Below are 20067 nucleotides of genomic sequence, written 5' to 3' on the forward strand. Positions count from 1 at the left end.
GTCTGTAATGTGGCGATAAGCTATTGGTTGTCGTAGGATTTCCATTTATTTTTTATTTTTTATTTTTTATTTTTTATTTTTTAGGGTAAAATGGAAATACCCAACAATGGTCTTTGTCACTAAGTAAGTGGCTGGGCCCATTTCCTAAGAACAGTACAAAACGTGGTCTTAAGATGGCTGGGCCCATTTCCGGCCCCGTTCACTTAACCCCTTCCCCCTCCCCTCCCCTCCCCTCCTTTTCGTCAGTTTGTGTCGGTACGGAATCTACGGATAGCAGAGAAGTTTGAAAAAGAATCTAACATTTTATTTTATTTCAATTTTACCCTAAATCTTTCAATATGAAAAATCAAAAAAGTTGGGAATAAACTGAAAAGTTGGGGGTAAAATAGGAATAGAATAAAATGTTGACTTCTTCGAAAGGCTAACATTTCAGTCTATTCCAATTTTACCCCCAACTTTTTAATATGAAGAACAAAGAAAAAAAGATAATAAACTAAAATGTTGGAAGTAAAATAGGAATAGAATAAAATAGTTGGCTTCTCAAGCAACCAACTATTTCAGTTTCCTGATTATCCGTACTGACAGGGGAAAAAAAGGGTGGGGTAGGGATTCGGTGAGTAGATTTCAAAACCTTATAGTTCGTTTGGGTATTGAATTTTTAGAATTAGAATTGAATTCTAATTCTATTTATAAATATCGAGGTAAAAAATTGTGTTTGGGTGTTGAATTTTGAGATTGAAAAATATTATATTTTAATGGTAAGAAATGATTAGAAGTTTAAAAAGTTGTGTATAATGATTAGTATTTTGAAAAGTTGTGTGAAATAATAATTTAAATAATAATAATTTATTATATATTGATTATTTAATTAAAAATAAATAAATAATTTTTTTTTTAAAAAAAAATAATTGAAATCAAAATTAAAAATTAAAAATAAAAATAAAAAATGAAGCAAGGGGTGGCTGCCGGTTGGCAGCCACCCCCAGGCAATGGGGGTGGTCGCGCGCCACCCCCAGAGGAGGTCGAGGGTGGCCGCGCGGCCTCCCCCAAGAGGGTCAGGCAGCCGGCAGCCACCCCTCTGTTTTTTTTTTTTAATTTCATTTATTTTATTTTTTTGATTTAAATTATTAATATTTTATTATTTAAATGTGGGACCCATGCGTTTTTTAGTCAACTTTTCCTGCGCGTGGGTCCCACCATTAATCTGAAAGACAGCCTTGAGAATAATAGAATTCGGGTTTTTATTCAGGTTTTTTGCGGGTGTGATGCGGGTTTTCGGATTTTGAACAAATACCCAAGAAGAAAACTTATTCTTCTCTGTATCCAAACCAATCATAGTATTTTTTTTTTTGTTTTATTTTATTTATGTTTTTATTTTATTTATCAAAATCAAACTTTTTTTTTTAAAATTGGGTTAGGATTTGATTAATTTAGTTATAAATTTTGTTTTCAAAAACATAATTTTCTATGAGATCGAATTCGCACTTGTAAAACTCTTTATTGCAAACGATTCGTGCACTTGCGAGTACAATTAAAATTCACATCAAATTTTCTAGGAGCACTAGCAGCAAATTCCCAACCATTTTTCCTAATTTAAGGAAAATTTAGGGAATCAAACCACTTTTTCTTTCCCTATATAAATACACTTCACAACAGCTTCCCTTTATCTTTCCCTATATATTAAAATAATATTTTTTTTTTACCTTTTTTAATTTTTAATTTTTTAACTTTATTCCAAAAGCAAGTTTTATTTTTTCTCAATTAATTCTCTCTCTCATCAACGTCCAACTTTGTCCCTTCCAAACCCCATTCTTCATCTTCTTCTTCAACAAAACACTGGCAAATGGCAAATGGCAATTGGCAATTGGCACAAGACAACACAGAGAGGCAAAGAGCAAGGAGAGACAAAGAGACAATTTTGCTTTTCAACCATTTTTCATATTTTTTTTTCTCTCCAAACAGAGAGACAAAGAGACGATTTTGCCTTTCAACCATTTTTCATATTTTTTTTTTCTCTCCAATCAGAGAGATTAAGAGATATGAAATCTAAATTGGCACAAGACAACACAAATCCAAGGCCCAAGTTTTCCTCTACTCTGGTTCGGTGAGCTCGTCGGCAGCGACAGCAGCATCCTCCAAGGCTAACCCTTGATCTGGTGCTCCAAAGAGTGTATACCAAAAGGAAGCAAAAATTGAGAGAGAGAGAGAGAGGGGTATGGAGATTCAGAATAGAAAGGAAGATGAAGCAAAGCGTAGGGGTAAAAAAAAAAAAACAAAAGATAAAAAGTGATTCAGAATAAAAGAACGCGTGAGAGGAGAGAGAGTGTTATTTTTTATCATTATATTAAGCATTGGGTAGCTACAATGCTACCCAATACATTATTGGGTAGCACTGTAGCTACCCAATGATGAATATGTAAAATAGGGCATCTATTGTGATGCGTTTTTTGGTAATTTTTTTTTTTAAATTTTCCCTATTTTAGGGAATAGAACCATTTATAGGGCATCTGCTACTAGTGCTTTAGAGCACTAGCAGCAGATTCCCAACCATTTTCCCTATATTTAGGGAACAAAACTATTTTTTGCTTCCCTATAAAAAAATACCCCACAATAGATTCCCTTATTTTTCCCTATATCAATTAAATATTATTTTTTTACTCTTATTTTATTCTTTTTCTCCATTTCCTATTTTTTCTCTCTTCCCTAGATCAATTAATTATACTTCTTTTATATTAAAATAATACATAGGGAATGAATAGTAGACATGTATACATAGGGAATCACTATTCATTCCCAACCCTCTCATCTAAATATAGGGCATCTGCTGTGGGGGATTTTTTTTTATGTTTTTCATGAAATTTTTCTTAAATATAGGGAAGTGAACCAATATATGGTAACTGCTATTAGTGCTATAAGGAATGTGCACGAAGGGGGAGAATGGAATCTTTGATGCAGGTAGTTTTGATCGCCGACAATTAATTCCATCTTAAGACCACGTTTTGTACTTCTATTAGGAAATGGGCCCAGCCACTTCCTTAGTGACAAAGACCATTGTTGGGTATTTCCATTTTACCCTAAAAAATAAATAAATAAATGGAAATCCTACGATAACCAATAGCTTAGTTTTTGATGATTATGCGCTGTTATTTGTGCTAAAATTTGATGCATGAGCTACATGAGTACGCTGATGATGATGATCAGTAAAGATTTGGGTTCGGGGGAAAAATTTGTAGAAGTGTTTTTTGGGAGTTTATTGTCAAAACTGTGCTTCTGAGTAATTTGAATTTGGGGTTCTTTTGAGTGGACTTTTGGTTTTGTTTTGTGAGCTTTGACATGATTCATGTATTTTTTTTTTTTTTTTTTTTTTTGTGTGTTCAAGATTGTCTGCATGTGTGGGATTGGAATTTAGCTATAGTTACCCTGTGCTTTTGCTTTTTTTTTTTTTTTTTTTTTAAGGAAAATTGAACTTTCATTGATATAATCAACCATTACAGCAAACATTTCAGACTACATACATTCCAGCAATCATCCACCCGAGGTGTACAAGCAATTTGAGTCAGACTCAAATAAATACAGACAGTTGCAACTAAAAAAATCTAACCAACAAAATGGTGCCTCTGCGTTGACATACACCTTTACTTGAACAAGGAGTCGGTCACACAAACTGGGCAAAAACCAAAGATTGAATTAGTACACGCACAATGCAAACTGTCAGAGAAACCCATAACTAAATTAAAACACAGGAGAGCTCAAAGGGGAATCTGGCTTCCGGGAGAGCCACCGTCAGTGGCGGCGCGTGTAATACACGCGCCGGCGCCAGAGCATCCCCTCAACCCCCAAACACCGAAAAACCTCCGATCACCACTAGTGCTTTTGCTTAATTCTTAATGGTATTTATAATTCTTTCACACCCCCGTTTTAGGATATAAGGAAAAACGCGAACTAGATTTATACAATAAAATTATCCACGTAATTTTCAGGAAATAGCACGAGGCTATATTTCATCATATATAAATAGTAGTTCTTGGCATACACCATTATAAGAAATGACTCCGGCTTACTATGTCATCTGAAAAGATTGGGGAAAAAAAGCGAGCTCAACAACTCAATAAGAAAAACACAACAAACAAAAGTGTAATTTTCTTTTCAAGAATTCTGAATAGAGTTCAAATACTTATACAAATAAATAAACAGTTAAATAAAATACAATTAGATCAAATTCAAGTATCATTTATATAGCGTGTAAGTTTTAACCTTCCTTGGCCCAATTCCGCTTTTAACCATGAGCAGCGCACGTTTGGCTCGTCATCCTGTCGTCACAGGGAAGAGTTGTACCGGGTTGGAAACTTCCCCAGGTAGGGACGGAGCCAGAAGTTCTTATGGGGAGGGGCCAATGGCCGAAAATTTTTTTGGGTAGGGGCCAAGTAAGCTAAATTTTCTTTTTAACCTTAATTTTTTTAATTTTTTAGATTTTTTTTTTTTTCTCACCTTAAAATTTTTTTTTTTGGAAATTTGGGGGGGGGGGGGGGGGGGGGGGGCCATGGCCCCTGCCAACCCCCCCCCTCCCTCCGTCCCTGTCCCCAGGTAAAGGCCACCCAGCTGATAGCCCACACTTTCGTCCTTCCGCGTGGTTGTCATGCTACCCACATAACACATAACACATAACACATATATGATTCGGATCGTCTATGACATGGTGTTGTGGGGGTAAAATTGTGTGTACATATAACATATATTATGATATCATCAACCTTTGCTCATACGGTGTGCATGTAACACATATATTATGATATCATCAATTTTATTCATATGGCACATATACTTTGAGAACTCTGATTTCACCATCTTTATTCATATGGTGCACATACTTTGAGAACTATGATTTCACCAACTTTATTCCTATGGTGCATATGTATCAAATATAAGCTAAATATGACCACATGAGTTTCCAATCACATCATATAATAAGAGCATTATTATGAGGGTAATATAAAAAGGCAAGTAATATTAAAAGAGTTGAAAGAGTTAAGAAAATCTCCGACTTTTTCTTTTGAAAAAATTCTATTAAAACATCACCGGGGTTTTGAGGTAGTGTTTCCCTTACCTGATGCTTCTGAGTAGGATTCTAGTTACTTTTACCTAGATTAGATCATAAGAATATATTTAGAGTGTATTTCAAAAGATATCAAATTTGGAATACATTATACGGAAAACTCGAAGTAAAGACATATATCCAATACGGTTTGCATTTTCTAATCTACAAAAACATAGGAGTCATTACATATTCATGTAGAAACAAACTTTTAAAGACTTGAAAATCCTAGCAACAAATAATCAAGTCTCCATAATTCTCAGCAAATTACTAATGATATAGTCCTAGTTCCAAGATACTGAAATAAATCTTTCTAACAGTGTTATGCACAGTTTTCAAACGCATGAATCCCTTTCAATGATTGGCACGATCCAGTATATACCCTTGTAAAGTAGCTGAGGATATTATATCTATTTCAACTTAGAAACTAAAAAGATCCAAAATTCAAGATTTGCCAGAATATGAAAAAGGATTAATGTCAAGTTTTCAGCGGTCATTCTCATACACTAGTTATATTAGTTTTGTTATTTCCTGTTTCATGCATGTGGGTTATTTCCTTAATTGGATTATTGGATTATCTTAGTTTGTTTATTATCTTTAGTTAGCAGAATATAAATTTGAGGTGTGGAAAATCTTTAGTTAGTTGTTATTAACCTATCATGGGTGAGTCATTATTAGTCATTAGAGGTTCATTAGAAGTCCAGTAACACCCTGATGTAAGCCGACAGTAAGAACACAATGAAGTTGAGTTGAGTTTTCTATTTCTTTTAAGCTCATTCTCCTAACCTGAATAGTTGTCTAGTTTACATCACAATAATAATTTACATGCTCAGAGTCCAATATTACATAATGGATTAAAGGTCAAATAATATCATAGTTGGAAAACTGAAGTTATTAATTACTATTTTCAATCCAGTTAAGTTTGGCCTCAAAACATTATAATTGAAGAATCTAACCAGTTTCAGCTATCGTTCTACTATTTACCCATCAAGTGAAAATGATAAATTTCAATATCTCAAGATGCGTGAAAGAGTTGCCATGAAGAGCATATTAAAATTTAGACAACAAGACACGAGCTTCCTGACTCCTTTATGGCAACTGAAAAGCTGTAACTAAGCGAAATTCCTCTAGCTTAGCACCGCCACCATACACATTCCTCATGAACCCTCTCAACAAACAAACAACACTTTAAAATTAACCTTCACACTATCAAGTTCAGATTCGTCAATCCCCAGTCACACAAACATACATTTAACGCCCAATCACAAGAATTCCATCAATTTCTCGATCCTTACAAACAGAGGAGAATCCAAACTCATCGAATCCAAAGGATAAAAATTCAACCGAACACACAAATTCCTAAAAACCTTAGAAACTGAATCCATCATCCAATAATTCATTCTCACATCAAATAGCAAAATAAAAACTTTAAGTAATTGAGCGAGAATTCTGAGCACTAACACGTTAGTTTTTGCAAGAAGAAGTTGTCATGGTTTTCTCTCAAATTTTCATAATATAATAGGATATTACATGTTAGCCAAACATAAATCCAGGATGGTTTTATTTTATTGGATAGTTATCTCTATAAGTGTTAGAATATATTTGAATATTTTATAATAATTAGAATATATTCTAACAAAAAGTATGTTTTATTATTGTTTTCAAACTAAATGGTTAAGATTTTAATCAGCATTTATCTATTTTAAAATGTAGTGAAATATGGGAATTAAATTTTGAATTGAGAAAAACAATTACAGATATGTTACTGTCAATTAGCTCTGATTCTTATTTTTATTTTGATAATGGTTAATCTAAGAACTAATAAGGAGTGCCACAACAACAAAGCTAAATAAAAATACAATTTTTAGCATTCCCACTCAAATGTTAAAATTCATTTTTGTTTGCATTTGTTACGAAACTTACATAAACCTTATCCACTAATCTCATGCATATTTAGGAGGGAAGTTTTTTCCCTTGATATTTATTTTCTCAGAAAAAAATTCAGATCTTTTTTTTTATTCTTTTCTTGGTTATAGAAAAGTAAAATAGTTTTTTTTTTTTTTTTAACACAGTGCCATCTTCTTCCATTTCATTCCTTAGAAAAACTCCCCAAAAGGATACATAACCAGAGAAGAAACAAACAATACAAGCAGGGCACCAGATACAAATATAACGCCCAAAGGCGAGAAACAGAGCCCGAAGGCCATCGGAGTGAACAAAGATGAAGAATCTTTATCCACAAAACCAGGAAAACCTGGTTTGAAGCAGCTACCAAATGGTAGACTGTGAATACAAGTAGGAATATACAACAAACACAAACAGAAACCCATAATGCAGACACCGGCAAGAAACGATTGCCGGAGACGGCGCGTGTAAAACACGCTCCCTCGCCGGGAACCTTCCTAGCGACAGACGACTTCCACAAGCTGAGATCGGCACCTTCTAAGACCGGAGAAAACAGTTGTAGCCCACACACGCAAAAGCAGAAGAACTTAAACACCGGCGCGTGCGGGTCACAACCGACCATGGACGAACTGCATGGCCTAGAAAAATAACCATCCTGACCAGAAGAGGGCGGCCACCACACTTGGAAAGTTCTTGTTGGAGAAAAACCAGCTGAGGCTAATAGATTTGACGTTGAACAAAACTCCACAAAAAATCCTCTAACACCCACTGTTCTTCACGGGTCAGCACTTGAAAATCATTGCTTGTCACAAGAAAACTACAGAAAAAAGAAAAGAAAAACCAGCAACCTCCACCGGTTCAATCACCGGGAGGAACAAAACTCCTACAGCCAAAAAGCTAGGAGACAAAAACCCCTTGCCCTAACGGCCAGGGGAACACCAGCACCAGGAGGGGGAGACGTGGAGCCTCCCCCCCCCCCCCGACGAACGGAACTCACAGAGTTCTCTCTCTCTCTAGAAATTTTAGACCTTCTCTCTCTAGAAAGAAGACTTTTCTCTATGCGATACGATTAATTAAAAGTAAAACAGTTTCTATTTAAGTTGAATTCACCAAATCTATGGAAATAGATCTCTTAATATAGATGAATTATTTTCCTTAATTTTATTTTGTTTTATTTAACTAACTAATAACTATATAGCAATATTCATATAATTATATATATAATTATAAATTAACTGTATACTCTCATAAATGAACTATGTGATCACAAGCTCAGAAAAAGGAGTAGTGATTTTGGCTTTTAATATATATATATATATATATATTTTTTTTTCTTTTGATAAAAAAAAATTAAAAAAAAAATCGAATTTTGAAAAGTTGAAAGACATCTCCGTTCTTCTAAACCCATTTTCTTCCCCAAACTATTTTCCCCCCAAATCTTTCCTTCCCTCTCTCCATCTCCTCTCCTCAACCCCACCGTGAGCCCGCCACCGTCAACCACTCCCGAGCCCGCCACCGTCGACCACTCACGAGCCCGACACCGTCGACCACTCACGAGCCGCCACTGTGCGTTCTCCATCTCCGGACAAAAGTCGCCGTCCGTTCTCCATCTCCGGTTCGGCTCCGAAGAATCCGACGACCCAACCACTGTACCGCCACGAGCAGCCCCAGACGAACCACCACCACAGCCGCCGCCGACGAGCCCATCCACCGTAAGGTTTTCTAAGTTTTTTTTTTTTTTTTTTTTTTTTTTGTTTTCTTTCCTTTTGATTTTCTCTCCAGATCCGGTTTTTTTAGTTGTTTTTGGGTGAGATTTGGCTGAGAAAATGCAGGAATTGGAGGGACAAAGTTGGCTGAGATTTGGGCTCCCACAGTTCCGGCGACCATTTCCCTCATTTCCGGCACCGGTACCGATCTCCTCCATTTACGGAGAAATTTGTGGAGGCAAGTAATATAATGCCTGATGATATATGGTGCTATATCCGATTAAAAAATCTTCATGGGTGTAGGTTATATATCTTCCAAAAGATTGTGCAATTAATTCAGAAAAAAGAATTCAGAGAGATAATAAATATAATTTTTCTCTTCCCACTGCTTAAGCAGTTAATGAAGATAACCTTTTCATTGCACTTCCTCTTTTCATATGTCATGTGCTTGCTGATGCTATCCAATAATGTTTTGTGCCAAACCTGCTCCCATTTTGGGTTCAATTTTTTCTGGGCTTAATCCATCTGAGTTTGATTAGACTTAGGAAAAATGATGAGTGATGCAGTACATATGCACTATTTCGTCTTCCCTTCCAACTATGGTTGGTGGTTCCGTGTTGACTAAATGCCTTTAGAGTGATCAACCATGTTCATATTATTTGTTTATTCAACCTGTTCTTTATAAATTTTCTTTGAAAACCTGGTTCTCTTCAATCTGGTGAAAACTTGCTGACTTTGTATTATTCATCTCAACTTTAGGAGGCTCTATTCTCGGAGTTAAATTTCTAGATCCCCTTGCTGGAGTTATTGTCTCGGGCATGATCCTAAAGTCTTACATATACATATAATAAATACAATAACAGAGAGATGGGGTTATTACCAGTTGGTGAAAATGAAAGAGAGAACTGGGAAATGAAGGGAAACGGAGCTTAAAGTTGGAAAGGTCTTGGGGAAATATAATTGATCTCATCCACTTCCATTTTTAACTCCTATTCTTCTTCTTCTTCTCTTTTTATTTTTTATTCATTTCTTCTATGTATTTGGTGAATAATCTCTCGCTGATATGAATCAATTCCTTTTTGTGTTTATTTTATTTTTACTATTGCAAGTCCATTAATTGTTTTGGAAAATTATGTTTAATATTCTGTTTTAGGTTCACATCTCCCACATACTTGGGTAATTGACTGGATGGCAGTGAGACAGAGAGCGGTGGCAACGCTGCCCAGCCTCATTCGGAGCCTCCGAAAGGAGTCCCCAAAGCCCACGAACCCATCGGCGTTGCCGTCACTGCGACGCGCTTTCTCCCTCTACGATCAGATCAATCTCATCGACAACGTCCCCGAAGACCAGCTCCGCTTCCAACGGTACCTTCTTTTCCCGCTTTTTCCCCTTCAGAATGCCATGAATTACCACTCAACCATCACGCTATTTTTACAACATTCAAAATCAAATCCCTTTTCTCATTTCAATCACACATACTTTGCGTAACTTAGATTGAATTGTGTTTGCTTTTGCTAAACTTAGGTATACGGAAACGGGGTTCACTGTAAATGGCGTTGATTATGAAGGTGGATTGCTTTGTGTGGGGAACATGTTAATGTCTTGGGCTCCAAAGAAATTCCCAGAGGTCACCCCAGATAGGTGTGGTGTAAATTTTGTTTTTTTTTTCCCCATTCTTTTGGAGTGACAAATTTTTGTTTGGGCATAAGTTCTTAGTCATTATATCATCAAAACTCCTATATACTAACTTGAATATGATTGCCATTTTGTTGCATGAATTTTCCAATTTCTAGTTTTGTATGATTTATCGCCTCATATGCTTTGCATTAGTTTTCCATTTTTTAGTTTTATATGAATTATTGCCTTGTGTCGTGTGTGGTTGTTGGGTGCATGTATTTAGATATTGGTTCATTGTCTCCGATATTCTTCCAGCTCCTGTGAGTTTCTAAGAGTTTCAAGTTCCCTGTTGCAATTATTCTTTTAGCTTGAAGAAGAATATGGGGTTCGCCACACACCTGAGTCTGACATTTCATCTTCTTTATGCTGTGGTGCAGCTTATCTATCTTCCAAATTGTGCGGCCTATACCAGGTAAGAATTGAAATTGTGGTATTGTCCTGTCATGTTGGCCCGTTGTTTTTACTTCTCACACGCACCTTGCCTGTGTTGTGACTCAAATTGTTATGTTAAACATGGGTTCCCTGCCAATAATACACATTGTGTGCATCAAACGGTTTGGTGATATACCATCATAAATAATTAAACGAGGAAATGATAAACTTAGGTCTACTCCATTAAAAAAAAAAAAAAAATTCCAGACGTACTTTTGGAGTTAGCCAAAGATGATCTGTATACTTACATTTGTAATTTTAGTCCTCAAGTGTTTGACAATGACCTGAATCTCAATAGGTATGCATCTTGGTATAAGTACTTAAACTCTCTCCATAATGTCACTGTAGAGTAATGTCTATGTATGTATATGTATGTACATTTGTATCTATGTAGAGTAATCGCTGAGTATTGGTTTTTGTTAGCAACTAACAATCTGCTGCTTATTTTTTATTGACCTTCTACTTAATAACTTTTTTCCAGAGATTCTGATCCTTGGCTGTGGGAGGAACATTGAAGTAATAGATCCTGAACTTCGGCGCTTCATTCGGTCTACTGGCATGAAGTTAGAAGCCCTTGACTCGGTATCTTAGCTTTTTCCCCCTTATTTCTGAGCTTGACCTCATTCTCAGTTTGTTATAATTCTGTCTCACATGGTTATTTATATTGTTTGTTAATTCATCAATAAATGGAGTAATAGATGTAGGATTTCTGACCAAAGTCCAAATTCTGACATAATTCCTCTTCGGCTAAAAAAACAAGGGAAAAGAAGGAAGAAGAAAGTAATATGATTTTCCAATGAAATTGGTGTTTTGGGGAGCATGAGAGGAGTAAGACCAAGTTACAAATGTTGTCAGAGTACCAAGCAATAAAAGAGAGTGCAGTAGAGAGTAAGAGAGGAGAAGAGAAGTTTGTGCTAAAGTAATAGGATATCTTAAGTGTTGAAAAATGCCTATATTCTTTAAGGAACAACAGGGTGGTGAGGTTTTCCTATATGGGAAATGTGTAAATGGTTCGGGGTTTTCTGGTGAATTCATCTGGATTCCAAGGGCTGGAAGTTAGGCATGCTTGGTGTTGTTCGAAGTTTACCTTGCCCGACCCATCGTAGAGTTGAGGTTGTTAGCTTGTTAGGTAAAACTAGGGGAGCAAGCTTGCGTTATAAATTGTTAAAAGGACCTTTCAGGCACTTGAGATTGCGTCCGACCACCCGATCAATGAAGACTGCAACCTAACCACCCTGCTTTGGGAGATGACAGAGACTTTACTCAACCTCTTGACCCATTCATAGTTTGCTAATCTAATCCCAACGTCGTTGATCCTGACAAGAAGAAAACGAAAGGAGAAATTTGTCCAATAATAACAAATGGTGCCTCCACAGGTTGACATCCTATCCAACCTAGTAGTAAGCAATCCGCCAAAAGCATCCAAAATATTCCCTGCTTTGTTGAGTCTTGATATCTCTTCATCAATAGAATTTTAAAAAAGTCTTCTTGCTTTGTTGAGCCCATCGGGTCCTTTTCTTCATTCTGGGTTTGCTCTACAAGTCTGTCCTGATTCCTCTAGTTATGGAGGTCCGGACTTGCTCTCTTGAGTGCCGGACTCTGGCTCAATGGCCGATTTAGTCAAAAGGCATTCATAAGCTATATCTTCCTATTGCATATGCCTGTAAGATTGTTAATTGCCTGCACCTGTCATTGCTTGGTTTCTTACCTTCGCTGTCATTTGTGAAAATAGTAATTGTGGCACAACAAACATGTGTAGCTGGGGTGGAGCCCTTTGAGATTTAGTGCACAAGAAATGAGCTAATTCAATAATGGGCATCTGTAAATGCATTTACATACTAGCAAACACTAATGTGAATGTTTTCTGTTTTTCTGAATTGGCTAAACATTTTTATTAAAGGATTGTATGTTTGACCAAATGTTTAACTTAAACACAGTACTTGATGCCTTTGTTTTCCAGTATTAGTCTCAGTCCATTGTGGTTGATATTCACCTTTCATTTCAGCCAAAATCAACCAGTAATATATATTCACCTTTTTAATTTATTTTTGTTGTTTGCTGTATATGGTGGGGTATGATGGTGAAAATACTAAAGAAAATAGTTCTAGTGAACTTAAAATTCTACCCTACGTCGCTCTTTAACATAGGTTAGCAGTTAGTGGGGGTATTATCTTTCAGTGTTTGCTTCTCTTTCTACATCTCTGTGTGTTGTGTGTGTGTGCGCGCTCAGTGCATGTGCCCTCGTGTAGAGATTTGTTCTTAATTAGTGTTACACCCGAAACCGGCAGTGGTACTGTTATGCTCATTTTCCAAGTGAAAAACCAAGACTCCAACCAAAATCGATTTTACAACACTGGTAACTTATATTAGAATCTTGATGATTTTTAACTTCATCATTTCAGAGAAATGCTGTGTCCACTTACAACATACTGAATGAGGAGGGTAGGGTTGTGGCTGCTGCGCTTCTTCCATATGGGGTTTCTTCTTGATGCCTAGATCCAGCATGTGATATGCTTTTCATTGTCAGCTTATACAAGATCCCATTTCAGTTTAAACTATTCAAACTCCCTTGTCCTTTTAACGAGTACTATTGCACTTGTAAAGGAAGATAAGTTTTGGCTCATGTGAATAAGTTGGAAGTTGGATGGTCCATAATTGTAGATCTTTATGCATTTCTGCATTTCTTGTGTTACTACTTCTGTATTTCTTCTTTGGAGCAGGTCTGCTCAAGTTGGCCTAGAGCTTTTAAGCATTGTCTTCTACATGGTCTCTTGAATTTTCTGTGTAGTTAAATAAATAAATAAATAATGATAGAGAAAATGTCTATGATTTGGCAAAATAGCCGACATCATAGTTATTAATTTATTTATTTTTCTCTTGATTATTGCTTCTTAAAAATTTAGCACCGTGGGGATTGTTCAAAGTGTTCAAAATGGATGATTTGCAAATTGTGCAGACTCAGTATTTACTATTTTATTCGGTCTTTTTAAAGTAGATAAAAGATTCAATGATATGGGTATGGCCTTTGAGAATGTCACTTTTTTATGGACAAAGTTTGGACAAAGTTTTCTTCCATCCGGATTTATTAAATTGATATTTGTTCAAAATGTGTCAAATATTTATATGCATTTTTTTTTTTCTATGTATTTTTAATGCAGCATGTAATTTTGACATGCTTATAATTATTAGTTAGATTATCTGGTAATTTCTGGTTTCCATCATTGGAATTTGACAACAGTAGCCCGAATCCAATGAAAGTGGCAGCAATTCTACCGGCCAGTGATGGAATCTCGTCACCAATAGTTATTCGTTGTCAGTGATTTTTTTCGTAAAAATCAAACTCCGAAAAATATTTTTAAAAAAATACATTTTACGGTGAAACAAACGAAACATAAGTATAAAATGCTGTAGCCTCCTATTGTGTGGTCATAAGATTAAATACACTTATAATCCAAAAATTTGAACCATTCTTACATATTAGCCAAGCATAAATTCAGAATGGTTTTATTTTATTCGATAGTTATCTCTCTAAAAGTATTAGAATATATTCTGAATATTTTATAATAATTAGAATATATTCTAACAAAAAGTATGTTTTATTATTGCTTTCAAACTAAATGGTTAAGATTTTAATCAGCATTTATCTATTTTAAAATGAAGTGAAATATGGGAATTAAATATTGAATTGACAAAAATAATTGTAGATATGTTACTTAACTTTTTGTCAATTAGCTCTGTTTTTTATTTTTATTTTAATAATAGCTAATTTAAGAGCTAATAAGGAGTGTTACATCAACAAAATTAAATAAAAATACGATTTTTGGCATTCCCACTCAAATGTAAAAATTCATTTTTGTTTGCATTTGTCACGAAATTTACATAAAGATAAACCTTATCCACTAATCTCATGGAGTTCGTCTATGCGGAGGACGAGGGTCAGACCCTCGTCCGACCCTCGTCCTACGTGGCACCTTTATTGTTTTTTTTTTTTTTTTTTTTTTTTTTTTTTTTTTTTTTTTTTTCAAATAAAAAATAAAAGACAGATGCAACATATCTTTCTGAATATTTTTCATTCCCCAAAATTTTTTCCCCCTCCTCATCTCTTCTCCCGCGCTCCTCCATCTTCCCTCTCCCTCCCTCCCACCTCCGGCCGAAAGCCACCCATCGGGAACCATCAAAACCCAACCTCCGAGCACCGGTGACCACGTCACCCAACCTCCGGCGACCTCAGATCTGGTTTTCACCCAAAAATTCATCCCTCCATCTCCATCTTCCCTCTCCCCCTTCCCAACGCCGCCCATCGCCGACCTAACCTCCATCTTCCCTCTCTCTCCCTCTCAGGCTCGTCTTTTTCCTTGATGGTGATCTAGGGTTTTGAGGCTTTTGGTTTTGGTGTGACCCAGAGAGGTAAGCTCTTTCTTCTTGCTCTCCTTGGTGCTTTTTTGTTGATTTTTTGAGGTTTGCACAGGTGGGTATTTCGATTTTGGTTTCTTGCTCTTTCTCTCTACGAACTCGTAATTAAATGTACCGTCTAATTGCCCCCAAAGGTTTAGAGCCATATAAATTGGGGATTTTCAAATAAAAATCAATCCCTCTTTGTTTTGTAATAATCAGAGTAATTGATGGCAATGGAGGAGAGAGAAGAGGGAGGGAAGGTAAGGACTTTGATAGAGAAGGCGACTTACTCCACGGCTCCGGAGGTGGACCCTCGCCTCCTCAAGGCTATCAAATCGGTTGTCCGCGATTCAGATCCGGAGCTCTGACTCGCCGCCCAGACCCTTATGGACCTTATGAAGAGCGATCACTCTCAGGTCCTCATTTTTCGGATTCGTTTTGTCTCTTTAATTGTTTTTTGCTTAATTGTTTCATAATAATTCAGCCTATCTGTTTCTTTTCTTTTTTCTTTTTTCTTTTTTCATTATGAGTTTCGATGGATATTGTTGTGTGGATAAGTACAGGGTTTGATTCTACATTTTTTTGCCGATAATTAAGCTATGCATTGGGATTAGATTCTACTTGGAATTTGGATTTCCGGACAATCAGTTTGCATTGATTTGTGTTTGAGTTTGTTTTATTAGCCTGTGTTTGGTTTCTGAGAAGACTGATGGGAAAATTAAAATAAAACTAATTTGTTCAAGACAAATCCCTAATTTCTGCTATTTGGTTTGGTTGCCTTAATTCCGTTTTAGTATTCCGTTTTAGTATTTGTTTAAATGCAATCCTTTTGAAATCTGAGAGTCTGTTTGGTAGATTGGTAGTGTGAGACCACAAGTCATTCAGTTATGAACTTGAGTCCTTAAGATTCTTTGAGCTTTTTACACAAGATATTGGCCTTATGAATTTATCTAGCTTACAGGCAGTTTAGATACTTTTTTGTTGGGTTAGGTGGGTTGAAGAGTCAAGTCGATGCTTGTGAATTGCAATGTAGTTGTGGTATCCTTGGTCATGCTATAAACAGGACTCTAGATATTATTTTTGTTAGTGGGGGAAAAATCAAGCATTCACTCAAATATATGCTTTTCAAATGTGTTGGAACAATTTCATTTTACGGTTATTTGGGGGGTGGAAGTAATTTGTTTGTTTATCGGTTTTGGGTTCTCTGCCTTAAAAATATTGTCGTTAAGTGCAATATTGCTGTTGTTTCAAGAGAAAGAAGGCTTTGGTGAACATTGATTTGATCTAGACATAATTTGTTGCAGGTAAGGTATCTCACACTTCTCATAATTGATGAACTCTTCACTGTGAGATACCATTTTTATTTATATTTTTTCTCTTTCAAGGAAAATCATGTCTTAAACTCGGGTAATTGTTGCTTTTTTCTCTACATATTTAGTCCACCAAAATGTTCTCCAAACAGGAAATTATGATGGATGCCCTTCCTGTTTTGTTTTCAGTTGCTGCCTCAGATTACGAGCAGTTTGTAGTTTTCATTCATTTGAGTTATATTTCTGTTTCTGTTTGACAATGTTGTGATTATTGAATATTATGTTTCAACATTTATGTGTACCTGTTGCAAAAATAAATTGATTATTGTTAAATGTATTCATTTTGCAAGGAATGGATGATTGACAATGTTGTCCCAATGGCAACTGGTTATGGGCTTGCGAAGGAGTATGAATATTTGAAGAGCTCAATTAGGGAATTTTTAACAGGTTAATTCTCCCTTAACTAATTGTGAATCATGCTACGTTAGGTGGATTGGTTGTCAATATGGTTGTAGATTAAACATGTTGAAATCAAAATTTGGCTCAATCTTGTCAATAATATATATCAAATTGGTGTACTTGGTACGTTTAGCTGGGCTCTCCATTTCAAGGAATCCCTTAGGTCATACTTTGATATGATGATCTTACCAAGTTTATACACACTAAATTTTATAAATCCCTGGAAAAGTGGTTTGCTTTGACAGAAATTTTATCGATTATTTTGTCTTAAAAAGGATGAGATGAGTGGTAGATTTCCCGTACAGTAAGAAACTGTTGCCACCATAATTTCTTTCAATCCAGTTGGGTGATCAAATTTTGTCTTTTGATACAGGGAAGGAATTGGAGAAGCTTGCTTTGTGCTCAAAGGCAATTAAATTCTTGGAGAAGTGGAACTCTTCCTTTGGGATTCATTATAGGCAGCTCAGATTATTGTTGGATTGCCAATGTAGAAGAATTTTTTTGCCCCCTTTATGTCCTGGAAATCTGATTAGAATGTTTCTAGCAACCAATGAAATTTTGATATATTTAGTATTGCACATTTCATGTATTATTTTGATATAATAATAATTCATGTACGGGCCTTACCAAATTTCAATTGTTCAAATTTTTTTTTTTTCATTTCAGGAAAAAAATAAAAATAAAAATAAGAATCATTATCTCGCCTTGGATGAATGAAAATTTTATAACAACCAACTAAAGAATTACTCACCCCAGCAATCAAGCTGGAACTCAAGCGCAAAGCTACAACAAAATTCTCTCAAAACAAAGCACACAGAAAAGCTAAAATCGACTATTGGCTATATACAACACAAAGAAAACTACTCCAAAAAGCACCACATACTAGCAGCACGCCTGGACCAAAAACCCAACACAGCAAAAAAGCCAACTCCAAAAAAGAAGCATAGGCAAAAACAAAAACTCAACCAAGCTCTCAACTGAAACAAACAAAAACAGCAAACAAGTATCCCTCGTCCCACAGATAGATGAACTCCTGAATCTGAGGTGAGCCGTGGACGTTCGTTTTGTTAAGCAAATTGGACCTGCTAGCTGCTGTTTGTTTTTGTGAAGCAATTTCTTTTTGCTTGTGAAGATAATGATTGGTTAGCTTCTTTTTCATAGAAGAGGGTATGGTTCGCATGCTAGTAGTGCTTTTTTGCATTTGGTGGTGCCTGGTGGGCTTGGATGGTACTTTATGATTTATCTTTGGATTGAGGAGTTTCGAATTGTACTGCAGCCTGCCACGGTCACATGGATGTTCTTCCTCAAAGTTGCTTTCAAACACACCCAAAGTTCCAATCAAATTAAACACAAATTTGGAAGGGAAAAGCAATACCATGGAAAAAGCAATTGCAAGCTGATTATAAATATCATAAGCCACTACAGCATTTGCACATAAAAGGAGTGTCTATGAACTCCAAAGCTAGTAGTTCAATAGACATTAAATGTTGGCACCCCTAGCCTGCTTTTGAGCATCTAACAAATTCAAAGCAAATAATATAATACACCCACTTATGCCTTCTCTAAATAAGCTGCTTCAGATCCTCATGATTCATACTGCACAATACCCTAATCTGCAAATCAAAAACCAAAAATTTCAACCTCAAAATCTAAAAACCGACAAAAAAACAGACAGATTGAAGCTCAAATCCAGCTATTAATGAACAAATTATAGAAGACAAAGTTCTTGTATAACAGGAACAAAATCCAGGACAAGCACATTAACTTGTAAACAGCATTACCTTCTCCATTTTCTTTCAAAATATTGAGTCACAAATATCCTTAAATTCTTTCTCGCAGTAATGGCTAGAGAATATATTAATTCATGACTAATTTAGCATTATGTATTTGGGTGTACATATGTTAAACTCAACGTAGCAGTTTGATTAGGCTAATTTTCCAAACACCAATTGATGTAAAAAATAATTCAGAAATTCCTGATATAAACTGCTATTATCATTTGGTTTACTGCCTTCATAAAAAAATCAGAGAATTAGAGCGCAAAAAAAAAACCATACGGCCATTTGCAAGAAAGAAAGAGAACACAAACATTAACACAATCGATAAAATGGAAATTGGCAATGCCATCTGCCATTTAGTTTAAGGTAGAGTCTAGGATCTGTTTGGATATATGTGTAAATGGAAGCAACATTAAATCATTATTTGAACTTTCGAAGAGAAACAAAGAAAACAGTCAAACACCAAAACAAGGAAAATGGTGAGGCCATCAACGAATACAAAAAAGAACAGGTATTTTTTGAAAGAACCTAAATTTTTGAACAATAACGAATACAAAACCATAGAAGCTATGTCAAACCGAAAAATCAAGACCCACTGCCAATATTTATTCAAAACTCAGAGTAACACGTACCCATAGCAAGAAATCAAGAAAATCCATGGATAAGTCAGAGAGAGAGACTGACTGGGTATGCGTTGGAGTTCCTGGTAGGCGGTGGGTGGCGATCGGCGGTGCTCATGGTGGAGAGAAGCTGAAATGCTGTCGGTGGGGGAGGGGGAAGCTGAAACGCTATCGGTGGGGGAGGGGGAAGGTGAAACGGTCGGCTTGTGCGGCGTGCGGCGTGGTCGTGAGCGGCAGCGGTCGGCGGTGGGTGGGGAGGGGGACGGTGGAGATGGAGGGATGAAGTTTGGGGATTTTGAAATTTTGAGGAAGATGGCTTTTCTGAAATGGGGAGAAAGGGAAAAGTCATTCATGGATTTTCTTTTGGATTTTTCTTTTTTTTAAAAAAAAAAAAAAAAAAAACCTAAAGAAGGTGCCACGTAGGACGAGGGTCGGACGAGGGTCTGACCCTCGTCCTCCGTATAGACGAACTCAATCTCATGTATATTTAGGAGGGAATTTTTTCCCTTGATATTTATTTTCTCAGAAAAAAATTCAGATTTTTTTTTCTTGGTAATAGAAAAATAAAACAGTTTCGTATTTAAGTTGAATTCACCAAATCTATGGAAATAGATCTCTTAATATAGATGAATTATTTTACTTAATTTTATTTTGTTATATTTAACTAACTAATAACTATGTATATATATATAC

General features: G+C 35.9%; 3 protein-coding genes across 7 annotated transcripts; 2 read left to right on the forward strand and 1 right to left on the reverse strand.

Moving 5' to 3' along the window:
- The first annotated feature begins 8369 nt into the window (after window positions 1-8369).
- On the forward strand, window positions 8370-13681 carry LOC133880585 (uncharacterized). Of its 3 annotated transcripts, none has more exons than XR_009902330.1 (7): window positions 8370-8709; window positions 8830-8941; window positions 9857-10067; window positions 10228-10344; window positions 10688-10792; window positions 11294-11394; window positions 13215-13681. XR_009902330.1 is itself a non-coding variant. In XM_062319572.1 (7 exons), exons 3-7 carry the CDS (start codon window positions 9892-9894, stop codon window positions 13299-13301), a joined length of 516 nt encoding a protein of 171 aa, XP_062175556.1. In that variant the 5' UTR covers window positions 8379-8714; window positions 8830-8941; window positions 9857-9891; the 3' UTR covers window positions 13302-13681. The 3 variants fall into 3 exon arrangements, 2 of the variants coding, with proteins under 2 accessions (XP_062175556.1, XP_062175555.1); XM_062319572.1 differs by having other exon boundaries at window positions 8379-8714; window positions 10758-10792; XM_062319571.1 differs by having other exon boundaries at window positions 8379-8709; window positions 10758-10792.
- Window positions 13682-14863: 1182 nt separating this feature from the next.
- LOC133879631 (uncharacterized) lies at window positions 14864-17607 on the forward strand. Its single transcript, XM_062318267.1, has 4 exons — window positions 14864-15219; window positions 15427-15623; window positions 16868-16964; window positions 17350-17607. Exons 2-4 carry the CDS (start codon window positions 15594-15596, stop codon window positions 17577-17579), a joined length of 357 nt encoding a protein of 118 aa, XP_062174251.1. The 5' UTR covers window positions 14864-15219; window positions 15427-15593; the 3' UTR covers window positions 17580-17607.
- A 746-nt stretch (window positions 17608-18353) lies between these two features.
- LOC133879632 (velvet complex subunit B-like) lies at window positions 18354-19808 on the reverse strand. Of its 3 annotated transcripts, XM_062318269.1 has the most exons (3): window positions 19566-19775; window positions 19439-19535; window positions 18354-18589 (listed from the first exon to the last, which is right to left on the reverse strand). In XM_062318269.1, the coding sequence occupies exons 1-3, from the start codon at window positions 19721-19723 to the stop codon at window positions 18539-18541; spliced, it is 306 nt and encodes a 101-aa protein (XP_062174253.1). In that variant the 5' UTR covers window positions 19724-19775; the 3' UTR covers window positions 18354-18538. The 3 variants fall into 3 exon arrangements, 2 of the variants coding, with proteins under 2 accessions (XP_062174253.1, XP_062174252.1); XR_009902130.1 differs by having other exon boundaries at window positions 19387-19808; XM_062318268.1 differs by having other exon boundaries at window positions 19439-19769.
- Between the last annotated feature and the right edge of the window lie 259 nt (window positions 19809-20067).

Source organism: Alnus glutinosa, chromosome 10 (genome assembly GCF_958979055.1).
Source record: "Alnus glutinosa chromosome 10, dhAlnGlut1.1, whole genome shotgun sequence".
Taxonomy (NCBI): Eukaryota; Viridiplantae; Streptophyta; class Magnoliopsida; order Fagales; family Betulaceae; genus Alnus; species Alnus glutinosa.